Raw genomic sequence first — 20,979 nt, forward strand, 5'->3', positions numbered from 1 at the left:
TAGTGTATGACATTTATGCACTGGGGGAGAAGGGTCTCTCAGCCCAGCCTGTGCCCTCTCACAGTCCAGGACCCCTTGGGGGATGTCCACCTGCCGGCTTAGGCCCCCTCCTTAGTGCTGCCTCGGAGGTGAGAGGCTCCCGCCACTGCCGCTGCACTCACCAGCTGTGAGTCTGGCTTCTAGCTGAGCGGCGCTCCCCCTGTGGGAGCGCATTGACCACCAGGGGGCAACTGCTGCATTGAGCATCTGCCCCCTGGTGGTCAACACGCGTCATAGCGACTGGTTGTTCTGCCGTTCAGTCAATTTGCATGTTAGGGTTTTATTATATAGGATTATTTTTTCAATATTTTTTTTAATAGAAACATTTAATCACATTTATTTATTTATTTATTGTTTGTTTGTTTGTTTGTTTTTGTTAATCCTCATCCGAGGATATTTTTCCATTGATTTTTAGAATGGAAGAGAAAGGGAAAGACAGAGAGAAACATCGATGTGAGAGAAACACATTGATTGGTTGCCCCTGCAGGAGCCCTGACCAGGGCCCAGGCCGGGGAGGAGCCTGCAACCAAGGTACATGCCCTTGACTGGAATCGAACCTGGGACCCTTTGGTCCCCAGGCTGATGCTCTATCCCTCTGAGTTAAAATAGCCAGGGCTCAGTATTTTTTAAATTGATTTCAGAGAGAGAAAGGGAGAGGGAGAGATAAATAGAAACATCAGTGATGAGAGAGAATCATTGATCGGCTGCCTCCTGCACGTCCTCTACTGGGGATCAAGCCTGCATCCTAGGTACATGCTCTTGTCTGAAATTGAACCTGCAACCCTTCAGTCTGCAGGCCAACTCTCTATCCACTGAGCCAAACCGGCTAGGGCTGAACCAACCTTTTTTTAAAAATATAGTTTTGATTTCAGAGAGGAAGGGAGAGGGATAGAGAGACAGAAACATTGATGAGAATCATTGATTGGCTGCCTTCTGCACATCCCCTACTGGGGATTGAGCCTGCAACCCTGGGAATGTGTGCTGACCGGGAATCAAACCATGACCTCCTGGTTCATAGGTCCATGTTCAACCACTGAGCCACGCTGGCCAGGCTGAACCAACTCTTCATAATCATTCCAAAATATGAAGCTTCTCAAGCATTTTTCCTTGTGTATAGTGAATTCAGTACATATCATTGTAATGTCAGAAATCTGAATCACTTACTATAAATAATGGTATTACAAAACTTATATTAGTTAGAATTGTTTTTATTTTTTAAAATAAGAAATATTAGCCCTAGCTGGTTTGGCTCAGTGGATAGAGCATTGGCCTGTGGACTGAAGGGCCCGGGTTCAATTCCGGTCAAGGGCACATGTCCAGGTTGCGGGCTCAATCCCCAGTAGGGAGCATGCAGGAGACAGCCAATCAATGATTTTCTCTCGTCATTGATGTTTCTATCTCTCCCTCTCCTTTCCTCTCTGAAATCAATAAAAATATATTAAAAAATATATTTCATGTCAGAAAAAATGTATTTATGTTTTAAATTTGACTTTCCTTGGATGATAATTCTTAAAGCATTGTACTTTTTTTTCCTGCAGATTGACCAGACTGCTGATACAAGTTTTTTGGGCTGGGTTATTGCTTCATTTAGTCTTGGCCAAATGGTAGCTTCACCTATATTTGGTTTGTGGTCTAATTATAGACCAAGAAAGGAACCTCTCATTGTCTCCATCTTCATTTCGGTGGCAGCCAACTGCCTCTATGCGTATGTGCACGTCCCAGCTTCTCATAATAAATACTACATGTTGGTTGCTCGTGGATTGGTGGGATTTGGAGCAGGTAATATACATGTATATATGTGTATGTTCTGTTGTGTCAGATTCACAAATTTATGGCCCAGTCTCACTTAATCTCATATCCCGTGTTCAACATACAGATGTGTGATTGCAAACAGATAGATATCTTCCTATCATTTAGCTCCCGCTCATAATGTTCCCATTACTTATTTCTTCTGTTCCCATCATTCTTCATCCTTCAAGATTTAATTCAAGTTTCACATTTTCCATGAATTTTCTTAGGCTACCCTGTCCCTTTTTTAAATATATTTTTATTGATTTCAGGGAGGAAGAGAGCGAGAGATAGAAATATCAATTATGAGAGAGAATCATTGATCTACTCCCTCCTGCATGCCCTCTACTGGCGATCGAGCCCACAATCCAGGCATGTGCCCTTGTCTGGAATCAAACTTGGGACCCTTCAGTCCACAGGCTGATGCTCTATCCAGAAAGCCAAACCAGCTAGGGCCCTCCTCCTTTCTTATATACTGTTTTGTGCTGTTTTTATTTTATATCACCAACCAGACAGTAAACTTTTTTGTAATTAGAGACAATTTGATTAAAAAAAAATATTTTGTGGCCTGGTCCCTAGCAAAGTCTCTTGTACATAGTAATTGCTCAATAAATTTTTGAATTAAATTGTTAGTGGATTTTTTTCTGTTTCTTTTATTACCAGTCTAAGCATGCAGTTTGTGACATCTTGCTTTTAAAAATAGTTAAAGGAATGAAAAAAATAAAAATAGTTATAGCAATGAGTAATATGCTATTTACTAGTACTCACTCAGTGCTTTCTCAGTATTTAATGATGAAAAAATAGTTAATCATTCCTAAACTGCCAGTTTTTAAAATATATGTTTTTATTGATTTTAGAGAGGAAGGGAGAGGGAGAGATAGAAACATCAGTGATGAGAGAGAATCATTGACCGCCTGCCTCATGCACGCCCCCTACTGGAGATCGACCCCACAACCCGGGCATGTGCCCTTGACCAGAATCGAACCTGGGACACTTCAGTCTGCAGACCAATGCTCTACCCACTTAGCCAGACCGGCTAGGGTTAATGCCATTTTTTATTCATTCAAATATTTAACTGTGTTTTCATTTTACTAAAAGTAATATTTTCTATTAATTGATGCATTTCCTCAATAAACACGCTTTGTATGATCATAAAGAGGAAGCAGTGACTATACTATGGATTAATATTTTCTCTGCATAAAGCCAGCTTAAGTTGAAATTTTATAAACTGAAGGATATTTTCTTTAATTGTGTCTTTTCTTAGGAAATGTGGCAGTTGTTAGATCATATATTGCTGGTGCTACTTCCCTTCAGGAAAGAACAAGTTCCATGGCAAATACAAGTGCATGTCAAGCATTAGGTTTTATTCTAGGTCCAGGTAGGTGTTTTCCACTTGTAACTGCTTAAATTTGAATTGGGCAGAACCTCTGAGTTCAAATGTTAAATGAAATCCGAATAGAAAACTTCATAGTTGAAGGGAAACGAATATTTTTGGATGCAGCAGTGAGACTAGACTCTTTACAGGATGGGGCAAAAGTAGGTTTACAGTTTTATGTGAAAATTTCTTACATTTATTAATTATATTATTTTCCATAGGAACAACTGTAAACCTACTTTGCCCCATCCTGTATATATGTTAACTCCTGCCCTCTAAGTGTTATTAGTTAGTCCCTTTTTACAGATAACGGCACCAAGGCCTAGAATCTAAGCAAATGACCCAAGGTCAGTCAGATAATAAATGGGAAATCTGAGGTTCAAACCTAATTCTATCTGACTGAAATATATGTTCTGTGAAATAATCATTTAGCTTAATCTATCTGCAAGAGTTTGCTTTCTTTTTCCAACTAGAAACAAATTTTTTTTTGACTGAAGGATTTAAGGAAAGTTATAGGAGGTTCTTTATCCTTTTGCCCTTTGTCCATACCTTAAGACTTTTCCGAGGATGAAAAAAATGAAAGAATTTAAAAAGACTTAATATTATCTTCCTCTTCCAAAGCTTCTATCCTTAGCTATGTATAAAAAAATTGTAATTATATTTAATACTTCTCCAAGGACAAGTACTTTTTGCTGAATTGAGAAATCAGTCATTTTTATGCCTAGAATAACATTGAAACCATATAATTGACTCATGCATTGAAAATTGAAGCTATGGATATCATCAGTTTGAATTCAACCCAGTTTACTTCAAGATGCCACCTTCACTCCAGTTTCCATTACTTTTATTTAACCAAGAAAAAGCTCAACAGAATAGAATCTAATTCAACATTCACCAATATCTGATATTTCATTTTAGCATGCTGAAGTAAAATATATAATATTTTACTTATATTTATACAGTATTTTACAAATGTAGAATTGGATCTACTGCCATAATATAAAATACTCTGGGTCTTACTTTACCCTCAGTGTCTAGCACAGTATCTGGTGTACACAGGTTCTCAGTAAATATTTTGACCACTTAAAGCATATTTTAAAGACTATTTCATTTAAATATTCTATATAGATGAGTAAATGTAGGCCTGAAAAGTTCAGATAACTTCCGTAATAATAACTACATCAATAAGCACTAACATTTACTAAGTATATGCTAGATACTGGTCTAAGTGCTGCAGTATCTTACTTAATCCTCACCACAAAAGTACATGTATATTTTTGGAAGAGCCAGATATAGAATCTAAATCAGGAGAGCAAATCAGTATTCTCCCAATCTGATTTGTGCCATAAAACTAGATTTAAAATATTAAATGTATGTAATTTAAATATCATATACACAGTAATATTTTAAAATATTTACTTGAAATGTGACACGAGATTGACTAAACGTATAATTCATTTATGGAAGAAATTGTATAATATATCTTATGGAGATGTTTAAAAAAGTGAAATAACTGAAGTAACTACTTGAGATATAATCCTTTGTAAATTCATGCAGATCAGTGTTTCTCAACCTTTTTTTCATTATTGATCTCCTAAGGAGTTTTTTTAGACATTTTTTTCCTAATCACTCCATCCCATGAAATTTTAATACCACAGACATACTGTATATTGTGTATGTACTGTATCTGTGCTTTATATAGAAAGAGTGAATTTTTCTGTCCCCCTCACCCAGAACCAGTGTTTTTTTTTTTTTCTGTCTGTTCAGATGCATGATGTAGATGAATGATTCCATGTTACTTCTAATTTCATGGTAACTGTCTCGTTTTACTTTAATAAGTTTTTCAGACCTGTTTTGCACTCATTGGAGAAAAGGGCGTGACATGGGAGACTATACAGCTTCAGATAAACATGTATACAGCACCAGTTTTACTTGGCGCCTTCCTTGGAGTTTTAAATATTATTCTGATCCTTATTATATTAAGGTAATTAGATAGAAATGATAAAACTACTTTTGTAATTAAATAAGCATTATCATTGTTGGAGGATAATTATTTCTAAGAAGACTTTATTTGTTACTTCATGTCTATAGTTGTGTTATTTTCTGATTTGCTAATGTACTTACTCATAACTAAAATAATAGACAATTTGATAAATGAGAACAGATTATAAGGTCTTTGAAAAGTTAAGGTTTGGTCTTGATTTACTAATTTTAGTTTTCTAAGTAGGAAAATGGCATGAAAGCAATATTTTAAGTGGATTAATGATTAGTATCAACCTTAAATACTAAACTTACTTCAAATGTATCTTTTATCATTTATATATTAGAAGAAATTTTATAAAGCTACAAAAATTTGGTTAGTTTATATTTCTTTGGAGTACTTTAACCAAGAGTCCAAAATCATTTATAAGGTTTAAAAATCACTATAGAACTTCAAATACTGATTAAGGTAGATTACATATGCTTTTGGATTAATTTGGTGGTTGTTTTTTTTCCCCATTTTATATAGTACTAGAGGCCCGGTGCATGAAATTCGTGCACGGGTGGGCGGGTGGTGTCCCTCAGCCCAGCCTGCACCCTCTCCAATCTGAGACCCCCCAAGGGATGTCCGACTGTCCTACTGGGATCGGGCCTAAATGGACAGTCGGACATCCCTCTCACAATCCAGGACTGCTGGCTCCCAACTGCTCGCCTGCCTGCCTTCCTGATTGCCCCTAACCACTTCTGCCTGCCAGCCTGATCACCCACTAACCACTCCCCTGCCAGCCTGATTGATGCCTAACTACTCCCCTGCCAGCCTGATTGCCCCTAACTGCCCTCCCCTGCAGGCCTGGTCACCCCTAACTGCCCTCCCCTGCAGGCCTAGTCACCCCTAACTGCCCTCCCCTGCAGGCTTGGTACCCCCCAATTGCCCTTCCCTGCAGGCCCGGTTGCCCCCAACTTCCCTCCTCTGCTGGCCTGGTCACCCCTAACTGCCCTCCCCTGCAGGCTTGATCGCCCCCAACTGCCCTCCCTTGCAGGCCTGGTCCCTCCCAATTGCCCTCCCCTGCTGGCGTGATCGCCCACAACTGCCCTCCCTTGCAGACCTGGTCCCTCCCAACTGCCTTCCCCTGCTGGCCATCTTGTGTGTTAGAGTAATGGTCAATCTGCATATTACTCTTTTTTTTTTTTATCTTAACTTTATATTTGATCAAATTTTAAAAAGAACCTGAATATTTTAAAGGCAGTTGATTATGCCACTTTAGAGTGAAAAATTACGGGCCCTTGCCCCAGCTCTTCTAGATCCCTCCATCCCCCTCCTCCTTTCTAGACTTTTATCCTGTAGTTCTGCTACTCTGGTGTCATCCCAGCTATTCCCTTGCCTCTCCTTGGTGGAATCTGTGTCCTAATTTCCATGTCTTTTTCTATCTTAGTTATCTGCATATTACTCTTTTATTAGATAGGATAGAGGTCTGGTGCACAGGTGGGGGCTGGCTGGTTTGCCCTAAAGGGTGTCCCAGATCAGGGTGGGGGTTCCTTTGGGGCGTGGGGTGGCCTGGGCGAGGGGTCCGTGGTGGTTTGCAGGCTGGCCACACCCCTTGATGACCCAAGTGGAGGCCCTGGTATCTGGGATTTATTTATTCTTCTACAATTGAAACTTTGTAGCCTGGAGCGAAGCCAAGCCTCCTGCTTGCTCCGTGGTGGCAGCCATTTCTGTTGGTATTTATTTATCTTTTATAATTGAAACTTTGTAATCTTAAGTGGAGGCCTGAGCCCGCCAGGGTGTGCTGAAAGTTTGGCTTCCTCCATCGCCGGGGGCGACCCTAAGCCTTCTGCTCTCTCCAGCTCTGTGGGTGCCCCGATTTTTGTTGGGATTTATCTTCTATAATTGAAACTTTGTAGCCTGGAGTGGAGGCCTCGGCCGGCCAGGGTGTGAGGAAAGCTTGGCTTCCTCTATCACCGGGGAAACCCAAGCCTCCCTCCTGCTTGCTCAGTGGCCGCAGCCATCTTGGTTGGGGTTAATTTGCATACCCGCTCTTGATTGGCTGGTGGGCATGGCTTGTGGGTGTAGTGGAGTGGTGGTTAATTTGCATATTACTCTTTTATTAGATAGTATCATAAGAATCATGACTTGTTTCTTTTAAATTTTATTTGTTATATCTCATTGCTAATAATTTTATAACTCAGAAGCCAATATAAAAAGTTACATCAGAATGTGAAAAAATAGAAGACTAGTAATAATCTATTATACTAAGCCTTTCATGGATACAATATTTATGTTTTTCTTTTTTAAGAGAGCATCGTGTGGATGACTCTGGACGACAGTGTAAAAGTATTAATTTTGAAGAAGGTACTATTAAGCTATTTATCTAAATTACTATAAAATTAACAAAGTGTTTCTAATGATTCCATTGGTATTTACTTGGATTTTGCTTCTGAGGACAAGAAAAGGGGCGACTTAGGAAAGATCTTCCAAGTTGAAAGTACCTAAGTTGTGTTTTTTTTAAAAAAAGACATACAAATATCAGTTATTTGGTCTTCATGATTGGTAAGGTTAAAACCATTGCTAAAAATCACTTTGTCTTGGTTTCAGAGAGTCAATCCTATAGTTTTGTGTGTTTAGAAAGGGAGGTCATGACCCTATATTGATATCCAAGGTACTTTCTTAATTGTACCCAAGTATAGCAGACTATTTCCAAACCTCATTTGAAATTGGAGAAGGAATTCCTTCTCAGAAATCCTAAGATATAAAGGCAGGTACCATTATGGAAAAATTATAGAAACTTACTGTGCTTCAGAAAGTCACTGCCTGCCCCCTGCTGCTGCTACATATACAGTTATACAGCATAAATGAACACATTCTTGTATTACTTACCTGATTTATTCTGAGTAAAATAGCATGACAGATGTATCTAAGATCTATATGGCTTCACACTTCTCAAGTGTATCAGGAATAGTTTGTACTGAGTATATAACTTAACTACACTGGTTCAAGATAAGACAGTACACTCACTTTGCCCTCCTAAAGTATTTCTTTGCAAAAATATAAATAACATAAGGACTTGAATGGTAATAACATGAGGATATTTACTAATACCAATTTCACATACAATTGAAATTAAAAATAAAATATATATTCATTGAAGTAAATCATAGAAATGAGAACTGATTTAATAAACTATTTCAGGTCTTCATGAAATCCTCGTAATTTAAGATTAAGGTAAGATAGGAAAAAAACACTGCAACTGAAATTTAAAGAACATGTATTTAGTAAAAGATCATTTTATAGAATTCTGTAAAATACATGCCTCTTCTGGATTGATACACCAAATAGAATATCTCCTGTAGATAACAGAATTGAAGTATATTTCCTGGGAAGAAAAGTTATTTTAGTTTTAAATATCATTTAAAAGTTATTGCTAGTATATCCATTGTTAATTTTAAATTATTTTGAAGCCTAAAAATGATTTTAAATGTTTACTCATAGAATTTGCCAACACCTGTAAGTAATATAATTTTTCTCCTGTTCACTACAGCAAGTACAGATGAAATTCAGATTCCCCAGAGAAGTATTGATCAAGTGGCTGTAGTAACTACCAATGTTCTGTTTTTTGTGGTCCTATTTGTCTTTGCCCTTTTTGAAACGTAAGTTTTGTCTTCATCTACATCAGATTATGTAAACAATTTGTATTTAATGCAATATTAATCAGGCATATAGTTGTTCTCAACTTTATGTACGACATTTTCCTTGTCATGATGTAAAAAGTGTTTGATGACTAAAAACCAAGATGGCGGCATAGGTTAAACACCTAACCTACAGCCGGGCACAACAATATCAAAAACACAACTAAAAGTCAAAACGGACATCATCCAGAACCACAGGAAAGCTGGCTGACTGAAATGCGCACAATTAGAAGGAAAAAGAAAACCACAAGGAAAATCAGAGAAGCCGTAAAAGCTTGAGGTATGGAGACACGGGCGGAGACACGAGCCCGCGCGCGTGCGGGGAAGCCGGAGCCGGAGAGGAAGGGGCGGCTGGCCGCCTGGCTGGCGTTCTCTGGCGGGAAGGAGATAAAAGCGCCAGATTGTGCTGAACCCCAGCTCCGACTGCACTGAACCCCATTTCCCGGCGAAACCCTGGGAAGCCGGGCTCATGCTGGGGGAGTCTGGGCTGTGGGACAGAGACACAGAGGAGCTGCGCCGGAGCCGCGCACGGGAATGCGCGCAGAGGAGGGTCTGTTGCCTGTGCCGCTGGATTGCCCTAGCGGGAAGGAGACAAAAGCTCCGGACTGTGCTGAACCCCCAGTTCCAACTGCACTGAACCCCAGTTCCGGGAAAGACCCGGGGAAGCCATGCTCATACTGGGGAAAGCTGGGCTGTAAGGCAGAGATGCAGAGAGGCGGCGAAGAGCAGAGCACCGGAGGCGCACACAGGATTGTGCGCGGAGGATGGGCTGTTGACTGTGCCGCTGAGTCGCCCTGGAGGGAAGGAGACAAAAGCGCCAGACTGAGGTGAGCCCCAATTCTGACTACACGGAAACCCAGTTCCGGGAGAGAATCTGGGAATCCAGATTCATTGGGGGAGAAACTAGACTGTTTGGCAGCGCGCGAAACTCCAGGGCGCTTTTCTCTCAGAGGTGTTTGCTGGGAGTACAGAGGGACACTGAGACACAGGAACCTCATAGGGCGGGGCTGACAGGAAGCCAAGGCGGTAGGCTCCGCCCTGTAACTCCGCCCCATCCAAGCTGAACACAGAGGCTTTTACAATTTTGCAAGTCTAGTTGAATGGGGCTATCTCCCGGCATAGACACAGCTGATCCTCACAGCCAATTGGACTGGAGGTCACATCCTCCCAGTGTACCAACAGCAATCAAGGCTTAACAACACCAAGACTTTGCACTCAGCCCACAAAGGGGGGTATCAAGAGCGACCACCTAGGGAGATTGGGGAAGCTGAGCGATAGGGAGGCAGCCAAAAGGGGAAGACACCGAAACAGGTCACGAATATAAGGGATGCTGTAATTCCTGCTGAGGGGCCACAGGCAGTAGCTGACCTACACTCCATTGGAGACCCAGAAACGAAGGCATCTAGTGGTCGGTGTGAGATGACATCAGATTTCGACCACTCGCATAAGGGACACATTCAAGAGGCAGACGCAGTGAGCGCCGAAGCCTTGCTGCACCAAGACCCGGCACATAGGCGTGTCTCCCGCACAGCAACTCTTCCTTTATAGACACAGAGGGTCCGCACGGCCAATAGGCCTGGAGGACAATTCCTCCCAGTGACACCAACAACAATCAAGACTTAACTATACAAACAAGGACCAAGATGGAGGCATAGGGCAGAAGCCTGATTGCTGCCTACCACGACGGTTTTGAGACTACAATGGGAGAGCGGAGCGGACACCATCCAGAACCACCGGAGGGCTAACTGAGCGGATGCTATACAACTAGAATAAAAGAGAGGGGTACGCGGGATGAAGCTGATGCCGGTGACCCAAAGACCACACTTTAAAAACTACGGCTCAGGCGACACAATGGCGGCCTGGAACGTGCTCGGCGCAGTTCCCCCAGCGGTCTCCGGCTGAGGGGAAGGCTTCACTCGCTGCCGAGCACGGACAGACGAGCCCCTGGGAGACATGGGGCGGGAGACTACGCGCTTGCTGACCTCCGAGTCCTTCAAGAATCTCAACGCCCCGGAAGCGGCCAGGTGCGCACGCTCGGCGACCGGCCACCGCTGCAGACCCAAGGGCCGACGCAGCCACCCCGGACCAGCCCGCCGCCGCGCACCGGGCACACCGGAGCTTTGCCGAGCCCGCCGCCCAACGAGTTCTGCGGTGGCTGCCCTGGAACTCTGAGAAAATGGCCGAAGGAATTGCTGAGAGGGAATTGACCAACAGGAATTGGGATCAAGAAGACGAAACTCCGCTGGGTCCCGGATCCGGGTGAAGCCGCGTGCCCCTGGGTCCTGGTGAGGCTGGGAACTGGGTCAGGGTGAGGCTGGGCCCTGGGTCCGGGTGAGGCCATGTGCCCCTGGGTCCAGGCGAGGCCATGCGCCCCTGGATCCGGGTGAGCCTGGGTCCCGGGTCCGGGCGAGGCCGCGGGCCCCTGGATCCGGGTGAGCCTGGGCCCCGGGTCCGGGCGAGGCCGCGGGCCCCTGGATCCGGGTGAGCCTGGGCCCCGGGTCCGGGCGAGGCCGCGGGCCCCTGGATCCGGGTGAGCCTGGGCCCCGGGTCCGGGCGAGGCCGCGGGCCCCTGGATCCGGGTGAGCCTGGGCCCCGGGTCCGGGCGAGGCCGCGGGCCCCTGGATCCGGGTGAGCCTGGGCCCCGGGTCCGGGCGAGGCCGCGGGCCCCTGGATCCGGGTGAGCCTGGGCCCCGGGTCCGGGCGAGGCCGCGGGCCCTTGGCTCCGGGTGAGCCTGGGCCCCGGGTCCGGGCGAGGCCGCGGGCCCCTGGATCCGGGTGAGCCTGGCCCCGGGTCCGGGTGAGGCCGTGGGCCCCTGGATCCGGGTGAGCCTGGGTCCCGGGTCCGGGTGAGGCCGTGGGCCCCTGGATCCGGGTGAGCCTGGGTCCCGGGTCCGGGTGAGGCCGTGGGCCCCTGGATACGGGTGAGCCTGGCCCCGGGTCCGGGTGAGGCCGTGGGCCCCTGGATCCGGGTGAGCCTGGGTCCCGGGTCTGGGTGAGGCCGTTGGCCCCTGGATACGGGTGAGCCTGGCCCCGGGTCCGGGTGAGACCGTGGGCCCCTGGATCCGGGTGAGCCTGGGTCCCGGGTCCGGGTGAGGCCGTGGGCCCCTGGATCCGGGTGAGCCTGGGTCCCGGGTCCGGGTGAGGCCGCGGGCGCCTGGATCCGGGTGGGCCTGGCCCCGGGTCCGGGTGGGGCCGCGGGCCCCTGGATCCGGGTGAGGCCGCGGGCCCCTGGATCCGGGTGAGCCTGGGTCCTGGGTCCGGGTGGGGCCGCGGGCCCCTGGATCCGGGTGGGCCTGGCCCCGGGTCCGGGTGGGGCCGCGGGCCCCTGGATCCGGGTGGGCCTGGCCCCGGGTCCGGGTGAGGCCGCGGGCCCCTGGATCCGGGTGGGCCTGGCCCCGGGTCCGGGGGGGGCCGCGGGCCCCTGGATCCGGGTGGGCCTGGCCCCGGGTCCGGGGGGGGCCGCGGGCCCCTGGATCCGGGTGGGCCTGGCCCCGGGTCCGGGGGGGGGCGCGGGCCCCTGGATCCGGGTGGGCCTGGGTCCCGGGTCCGGGTGAGGCCGTGGGCCCCTGGATCCGGGTGAGCCTGGGTCCCGGGTCTGGGTGAGGCCGTGGGCCCCTGGATCCGGGTGAGCCTGGGTCCCGGGTCTGGGTGAGGCCGTGGGCCCCTGGATCCGGGTGAGCCTGGCCCCGGGTCTGGGTGAGGCCGTGGGCCCCTGGATCCGGGTGAGCCTGGGTCCCGGGTCCGGGTGAGGCCGCGGGCCCCTGGATCCGGGTGGGCCTGGCCCCGGGTCCGGGTGGGGCCGCGGGCCCCTGGATCCGGGTGAGCCTGGGCCCCGGGTCCGGGCGAGGCCGCGGGCCCCTGGATCCGGGTGAGCCTGGGCCCCGGGTCCGGGCGAGGCCGCGGGCCCCTGGCTCCGGGTGAGCTTGGGTCCCGGGTCCGGGTGAGCCTGGCCCCGGGTCCGGGTGAGGCCGTGGGCCCCTGGATCCGGGTGAGCCTGGCCCCGGGTCCGGGGGGGGCCGCGGGCCCCTGGATCCGGGTGGGCCTGGCCCCAGGTCCGGGGGGGCCGCGGGCCCCTGGATCCGGGTGAGCCTGGGTCCCGGGTCCGGGTGAGGCCGTGGGCCCCTGGATCCGGGTGAGCCTGGCCCCGGGTCCGGGTGAGGCCGTGGGCCCCTGGATCCGGGTGAGCCTGGGTCCCGGGTCCGGGTGAGGCCGTGGGCCCCTGGATCCGGGTGAGCCTGGGTCCCGGGTCCGGGTGAGGCCGTGGGCCCCTGGATCCGGGTGAGCCTGGCCCCGGGTCCGGGTGAGACCATGGGCCCCTGGATCCGGGTGAGCCTGGGTCCCGGGTCCGGGTGAGGCCGTGGGCCCCTGGATCCGGGTGAGCCTGGGTCCCGGGTCCGGGTGAGGCCGTGGGCCCCTGGATCCGGGTGAGCCTGGGTCCCGGGTCCGGGTGAGGCCGCGGGCCCCTGGATCCGGGTGGGCCTGGCCCCGGGTCCGGGTGGGGCCGCAGGCCCCTGGATCCGGGTGGGCCTGGCCCCGGGTCCGGGTGAGGCCGTGGGCCCCTGGATCCGGGTGGGCCTGGCCCCGGGTCCGGGTGAGGCCGCGGGCCCCTGGATCCGGGTGGGCCTGGCCCCGGGTCCGGATGGGGCCGTGGGCCCCTGGATCCTGGTGAGCCTGGCCCCGGGTCCGGGTGAGGCCGTGGGTCCCTGGATCCGGGTGAATCAGTGCCCCTGGGTCCGGCCGAGACCAAACCAGAGGGAGTCGGACCTGCATTACCACCATTTGTCCACCATCCATTGCTGAGGGGTCAGTGCCGACATGTACTCATAGGGAACTGGTGGACATTGATATTGGGTCTCAAAAGAACTGTTGGTCCAGAAAGAAACTCACTACAGACTGATTCATTTGCCTGTCAGCATAACTATTATTGCTCGTCGCACATTCAATTCTTATAAGTATATCTCTAGTGACACATGATTTCGCTCATCTAGGGGAAATGATGAACAGCATAGACTGATGAACAAGAACAGAACCAGAAACAAGGAGGCATCGATCGGACTATCGGGCCTCAGAGGGAGGATAGGGGAGGGTGGGGGGAGGGGGGAGAGATCAACCAAAGGTCTTGTGTGCATGCATATGAGCCTAACCAATGCTTAAGTTCAACAGAGGGTTGGGGCATCCAAGGGGAGGGGTGTGGGATGGGAATGGGGGGATGAGGACAAATATGTGACACCTTAATCAATAAAGAAATTAAAAAAAAAAAAGTGTTTGATATTTAATTTAAATGTAGTTAATTTTGTCTGTAATCTTAGTACCTACATCTGTCTCTCTCTCCCTCCTTCCTAAAATAATTTTTTTTTTTTTTTTTGGTTAATCCTCACCCGAGGATATTTTTTCATTGATTTTTAGAGAGAGTGGGGGAGGGAGAGACAGAGAGAGAGAAACATTGATGTGAGAGAAACACATCGAATGGTTGCCTCCTGAATGCGCTCTGACCAGGGCTGGAGCCTACAACCAAAGTATGTGCCCTTGACCAGGAATTGAACCTGGGACCCTTCAGTCCGCAGGCTGATGCTCTATCCACTGAGCAATACCTTCTAGACCCTAAAATCAATTAAAAAACAACAACAACATATCCTTGGGTGAGGATTAAAAAAATTACTATTTTAACTATTTTTATAAATATGTTTTTATTATTTTCAGAGAGAGGAAGGGAGAGAGAGAGAAACATTAATGATGGGAGAGATCATCGATTGGCTGCCTCCTTCACACCCACTACTGGGAATCCAGCCTGCAACACTGGCATGTGCCCTGATTGGGAATCAAACCATGATTTCCTGGGTTGACACTCAACCACTGAGCCACACCAGCTGGGCTTAACTTTTTTTAATTTATTTTTTTATTTTTATTATTTTTTTACAGAGAGGAAGAGAGAGGGATAGAGAGTTATAAACATCGATCAGCTGCCTCTTGCACACCCCCTACTGGGGATATGCCCGCAACCAAGGTACATGCCCTTAACCAGAATCAAACCTGGGACCTTTCAGTCCGCAGGATGACGCTCTATCCACTGAGCCAAACCGGTTTCGGCCACTATTTTTAATTGTACAGTTCAGTGGCAGTAAGTCCATTCACAGTGTTATATGAATGTACTATCCATTTCCCGAACCTTTTCATGATTCCAAACAGAATCTTTGCACCCATTAAACAATGTCTCTACTCCCCAGCACCCAGCCGTTGGTAACCTTTATTCTACTTTCTCTCTGTAAATTTGCCTATTCTAGGTACCTCATATAAGTAGAATGATACATTTGTCTTTTAGTGTCTTATTTCATTTAGCATGATGTTTTCAAAGTTCATCCATGTTTTAGCATGTGTCAGAATTGCATACCTTTTTATGGCTGAATAATATTCCATTATATGTATACCAATTTTGTTTATTCATTCATCTGTCTATGGACATTTGTATTATTTCTACCTTTTGGCTCTTGTGAATAATGCTGTGATGAACACTGGTGTACAAATATCTATTTGAGTCCCTGCTTTCAGTTCTTTTGGGTATATATCCAGAAGTGGAACTGCTGGATCATGTGGTAATTGTATTTAACTCATTGTGAAACCACCAAACTATGTTCCACATCCGCTCATATGATTTTAAAATTTTAAAAATGGTAATATTCTATTATTAATTTAGTTTTTTAGTTTTTTATATGTTTTAAAAAAATGAACTTAATTTTTTTTTTCCTTTTATTGATTTCAGAAAGAAAGGGAGGGAGAGGTAGAAACATCAATGATGAGAGAGAATCATTGATTGGCTGTCTCCTACATGGTCCCTACTGGGGATCAAGCCTGCAACCCTGGCATGTGCTCTTAACCAGACTGGAACCCAGGACCCTTCAGTTAGCAGGCCAATGCTCTATCCACTGAGCCAAATCAGCCAGGGCAAAAGAATGAATATTTTAAACATATTTCAATTCCATTTTGTAGCTAGTTAACAAAAGGAGATAGAAAATAGGAAAAGAAGATTGGCAAGGAAGGAGATAGTCATAATATGGAAGAGAGACATTCAGAGAGAGGTAGGGTGAAAAATATATACATTCAATGATAGGGATGAAACAGACTGAGGAAAAGAAATTCCAGAAGATTCTAATAATCTAATAATGGTAACATTATTTCATTGAAAAGAGACTGATTTAACCCAAAACATAACCATGCTTATTTAGTTATATTAGAATGGTAGGAGTTATGGTTTCTTTGTTTTATTTTCCTGTTTTTCAAACTTTTAACAATGTGGATATATTACTTTATAATTAAATGTTAAAAAAAAAAAACACAAACACTCAAACTTAGTAGCTTGTGCATGTAACACCGAAATGTGCTAAAAATGCACTGGCTGAGTAGCTCAGTTGGTTAGAGCATTGTCCAGATACTACAAATTTGCAGGTTGGATCTCTGGTCAGGGCACATACAAGAATCAACCAATGAATGCATGAATAAGTGGAACAACAAATTCATGTTTCCTCTCCCTCTCTCTTCTTTCTTCTCTCTATAATCAATCAATTAAAAAACTGCTAAAAGTGTGTTAAAATTTTTGTTTATTTAGATCTGGTGTTATTGTTAAAAGGGATACAAATTCTTAAATGTGTCAAGAGCATTAAAGTTTCTATATCAGCTTTAACAATGACTATGATTTAAATAAAATGAGAATACTTTCTTTTTTGTTTTTCTCAGCATCCTTACTCCATTAACAATGGATATGTATGCCTGGACTGGAGAACAAGCTGTATTGTATGATGGAATAATACTTGCTGCTCTTGGAATTGAGGCTGTTTTTATTTTCATAGGGATTAAATCACTTGCCAAAAAGTAAGTTATATGTCTTTGGTTTTGTTCCAAATCTATATTTTAAAAGTGAAACATGAAACCGTTAACAATGTAAATGAATGTGTTAAGTAAAACAATTGAAAGCTTTTCTCTCTCTCTTTTTTTTAATATATTTTATTGATTTTTTACAGAGAGGAAGGGAGAGGGACAGAGAGCTAGAAACATAGATGAGAGAGAAACATTGACCAGCTGCCTCCTGTACACCTCCCACTGGGGATGTGCCCGAAACCAAGGTACATGCCCCTGACCGGAATCGAACCCGGGACCTCTCAGTCCGCAGGCTGACGCTCCATCCACCGAGCCAAACCGGTTTCGGCAAAAGCTTTTCTCTTTTTATGTGGTAGTTTTAGTCTTTGGACATTTGAAAATAAATGCAAAGCTTATTAAGGGAGCATGATATTTCTAAACCATATGGCATATTCTTTAGTAAAGCAATATATTTACAAAGTGAATAATTGCCTTCTAATGTAGCATCTGTTTATTATATTTTACTTAAAGTATTTCTAAAAGTGTATTTCATAGAACATTGTTCTGCTGCATGGATATATATGTTACACAACAAAAAGATTCAGTGGTTAAATCTGGAAAATTCTGGTTAAAATGATCAAACTTCTTTACTCTAAATCTCCAGTATATACATACTATATCACCATCATGACAAATACAGCATGTAGCATTTCTGAAAATTATTTGTAACTTTGACCACAGAACACTTTCTTAAAAAAGCATTTGTAAAAGGACAACTGTGAAGAACACACTTTGGGGCAAATGCTTGTATAAAATTAAATTCATTCTTATAGACTGGGGTGGGATATTAGTAGATGAAGTTATACAGATCTAATAACTTAATTATTCCTAAAATATGTTAATACTTTAGAACTCAAAGTTCTAAAATCAATGAGCAAATATTGAGTCAGTATGTAGGGTTAGGTGTTACGGTATACCATTGAAGATTCTTACAGAGCCCAGTAGAGGGCCAAGATGTAGATATATGACAAATTCATATTCCAAGTTAATTAATAGTAAATGTATTTTATCTTGCTACAGAAGTAGAGGTGTCCTGCTAATAGGCATTCAGGCTGATTTTCCAATTCCATATATTCAAAGAGCTTGAATTCTATTGGGGAGAAACCCAATGCAAAGGTGAGGTCAGGTAGTGATAAGTACTATGAAGAAGAGCAGAACAGAGGAAGAGAATAGAGTGGCAGGAGATGGTAGGGAGAGAAGGGAAATGCTATTTTGATAGAGTGCTTAAGGCACACTTGAGGAAGTCACATCCAAGCAGACACCTGAGTGAAGTCACAGAGCAGCCTTGGAGTGGCTTGGAACTCTCCTCCCACTTTAGACTGAGCTTTGCATGTTTAAGGAACAAGCAGTTTGGCCAGAGCAGAATGAGAGGAATAAGGTAGGTCAGGTTGGAAAAATGTGAATCCTTGGAGGTATTCTAAGAGAGATGGGAAGAGTTTGGGTTTAAGAAGCCTTTGGTCTTGTTTGTATATTTCACTTTTTATTGTGGAGAATTTCTAATATATACAAAGGTAAAGAGAGCATCATGTACTGAATCTCTAATATCCATTACCAAGCTTCAACAATGATAAACGCTTGCATACTCTTGATTCATCTATACCTCCACATTCCCTACCCCCTACACCTGATTCTTTTGAAGTCAATCCCAGACATTATTTCATGTCTCCCATAAATATTTCAGTATGTATCTCTAAAAGTTAATGACATTATCACATCTAAAAAGTTAAGTGATTTCTAAATTAAATAAAATATCCAGGCAGTATTCAAGTTTTCTCTACTGTTTCCATTCTTTTTATTCTTTGTTTTGTTCCATAGCTTAATCACTTGATTAAGGCTCTCAAGTGCCTTCTCTTTTAATCTAATCTTTTCCACCTCACTCTCTCTTTTTCCTTTACAAACTGAAGAAACTATTTGCCCTTGGATGCAGACAGTGGAGTGGTGAGGGCCTAGGGTGGGCTGGAGAGGGTCAATGGGGAAAAGAGGGAGATATGTGTAATACTGTCAACAATAAAGTATTAAACAAAACACACCCTTTGACCTATAGTTTCCCATATTTTGTATCTCACTGATTGAATCCCTATGGTGTCTTTTATTAAAAAAACATTTTCCTGTCTCTATTTTTCAAAAATTGATACTTAGAAAGGCAGCGAGAGATTTTTTGCTGCACTGAATTTACTAGTTGTCTACATATCTCATTGAAAAACAAAACTAATTATGATCTTTCCTAAATAAAAAAAAATTTGATACTTAGATCTGGAAGTTTAATGAGATTTGAGTTTAATTTTTTTGGCAAGAATAATTTATAGGTGGTGTTATAAACTTACATCAGGAGAAATGTAATGTTTTGTTTATCTTTTTATTATGTAAATGGTCATTGACATTCCCTAGATCCATTAATTCATTAATAGATTATTGCAAAATGCTATTTTAATTCTATCATTTCTTTATTTGCTGGAATATTTTCAATAGAGAGAAACTTCCTGTCACCAACTATTTGGTTATTCTGAGGTACCGTCTGTATAGAAAAGACAGGGTGATTCTTTGCTTTTATTTTATTAACTGACTTTTAAAATAAAGAATTGGTTTGCTAATATCCTCTAATTGGTTTGACCAAGAGTATCCTATATGATAAAGAGCTAATATGGTAATTAGACCGGATGGTGGAACGACCTTCCAGAATGACCAGTGGGCGGGGCCATGGGGCCGCCAGGCAGCCAGGGCCGTGAGGCAGCCTGGGCTGCGAGGGCCAAGCCCCTTGCACGAATTTTGTGCATTGGACCTCTAGTTTTAATATAATATGAATTCATAGATTATAACATTTTTATGTGTTTCAGTCCATTGTCATTACTATTCTTTTTGGTGTTCACATTGTCATGTATTGGGCCAGCTTCTTCCAATTGGCTCTGAGTCCTTTTATCATTGCCTAGTAGTCACTGGTAGCTTTTCTGCACTCTGGTATGACTAGATATCCAGGCTCAGTTTATACATTTTCTGTCCCAAACCTGAAATAAGCCAGTTTTTAGAGAAGTCCTGGTTCTTCGTAGTGGGAAATTATATTTAGCATTCATATTAATTGATATATCATTAAAAGCATCAAAATATTTTATGTATAGTTTTTGAAATGATAAAAGTAATAATGTTTCTGTTCTCTAACAGGATTGGTGAGCGTCCTATTCTGCTGGGAGGACTTGTCATCATATGGATTGGCTTCTTTATCTTGTTACCTTGGGGAAATCAATTTCCCAAGGTACAGTGGGAAGGTATAGCCATACATAATTCTATAATCTTACATTGCCTCTGTTATTCATCTAGTAATAAGTCATGCACTGTACTAATTTTGTTTTTACAGATTTACATAATCATTCAATTCCTAATACCACATTTGGGGAAATTATTATTACTCTTTGGCAGTCTCCAAGAGAAGATCAGAGTGAACGACCAACCGGTTGCCCAATTGAACAAGCCTGGTGCCTCTATACCCCCATGATCCATCTAGCCCAGTTCCTCACATCAGTTGTGCTAATGGGAATAGGCTATCCATCTTGCAATGTTATGTCATATACATTATATTCAAAAATTTTGGGACCAAAACCTCAGGTGAGTCAATTACCCTGGCATTGCAGTTATGTGAAATATGCTTCACTGACATTCTGTGCTACCATTCTCTATTTTCACACAAGCTGATACAGGGGATTTTTATCATATTCAGCATTTTGAATTTATAAAACCACAATTTTTAAAAAGTACTTACAGGACTTGTGTGTTGAAACTGAACAAAAAGCAATCTAAAAACACAAAGCTCTCTTGAACTCAAAGATTATAAGCTCGAAATAATTTTCATAGAAAAAAAATTATCTGAAGCATAAAGTTTTGAAACTCATTCTTAAACTAGGCAACAGTTGGGAAACCAAAATTGATAGGCAAATTTGACTCTAGGCTTAATTGCATTTGGCCCTAGGTACAATTAACTAAAAGATGAAAACATAGTAGCCTTAAAAGTGTACAGTCAGAGAAAGACAAATATCACATGATCTCACTCATTTGTGGAATATGAACAACATAAACTGATGAACAAAAACAGATCCAGAGACAGAGAAGCATCGATCAGGCCGTGGGAATGGCAAGCCCCCACTGACCCGATGTCTGTGTTCATTAGTTATGCTAATAAGCATGCATACAAGTCCTTTGGTTGCTCTCTAACCCTC

The 20,979-nt window shown here is 44.5% G+C and overlaps 1 protein-coding gene across 2 annotated transcripts in view; it reads left to right on the plus strand.

Moving 5' to 3' along the window:
* The window catches only part of MFSD8 (major facilitator superfamily domain containing 8), a 39,664-nt gene that overhangs the window by 9,712 nt on the left and 8,973 nt on the right, over positions 1-20,979 (plus strand). For both annotated transcript variants that reach the window (XM_079770486.1, XM_079770487.1), the window contains 8 exons: positions 1,578-1,818; positions 3,092-3,205; positions 5,042-5,186; positions 7,477-7,532; positions 8,719-8,827; positions 16,595-16,729; positions 19,931-20,034; positions 20,124-20,371. In XM_079770486.1, the coding sequence (XP_079626612.1) occupies positions 1,578-1,818; positions 3,092-3,205; positions 5,042-5,186; positions 7,477-7,532; positions 8,719-8,827; positions 16,595-16,729; positions 19,931-20,034; positions 20,124-20,371 (1,152 nt within the window). The remainder of the gene's footprint in view (positions 1-1,577; positions 1,819-3,091; positions 3,206-5,041; positions 5,187-7,476; positions 7,533-8,718; positions 8,828-16,594; positions 16,730-19,930; positions 20,035-20,123; positions 20,372-20,979) is intronic.

This window comes from Cnephaeus nilssonii (assembly GCF_951640355.1).
Source record: "Cnephaeus nilssonii genome assembly, chromosome: 5".
NCBI classification, from domain to species: domain Eukaryota; kingdom Metazoa; phylum Chordata; class Mammalia; order Chiroptera; family Vespertilionidae; genus Cnephaeus; species Cnephaeus nilssonii.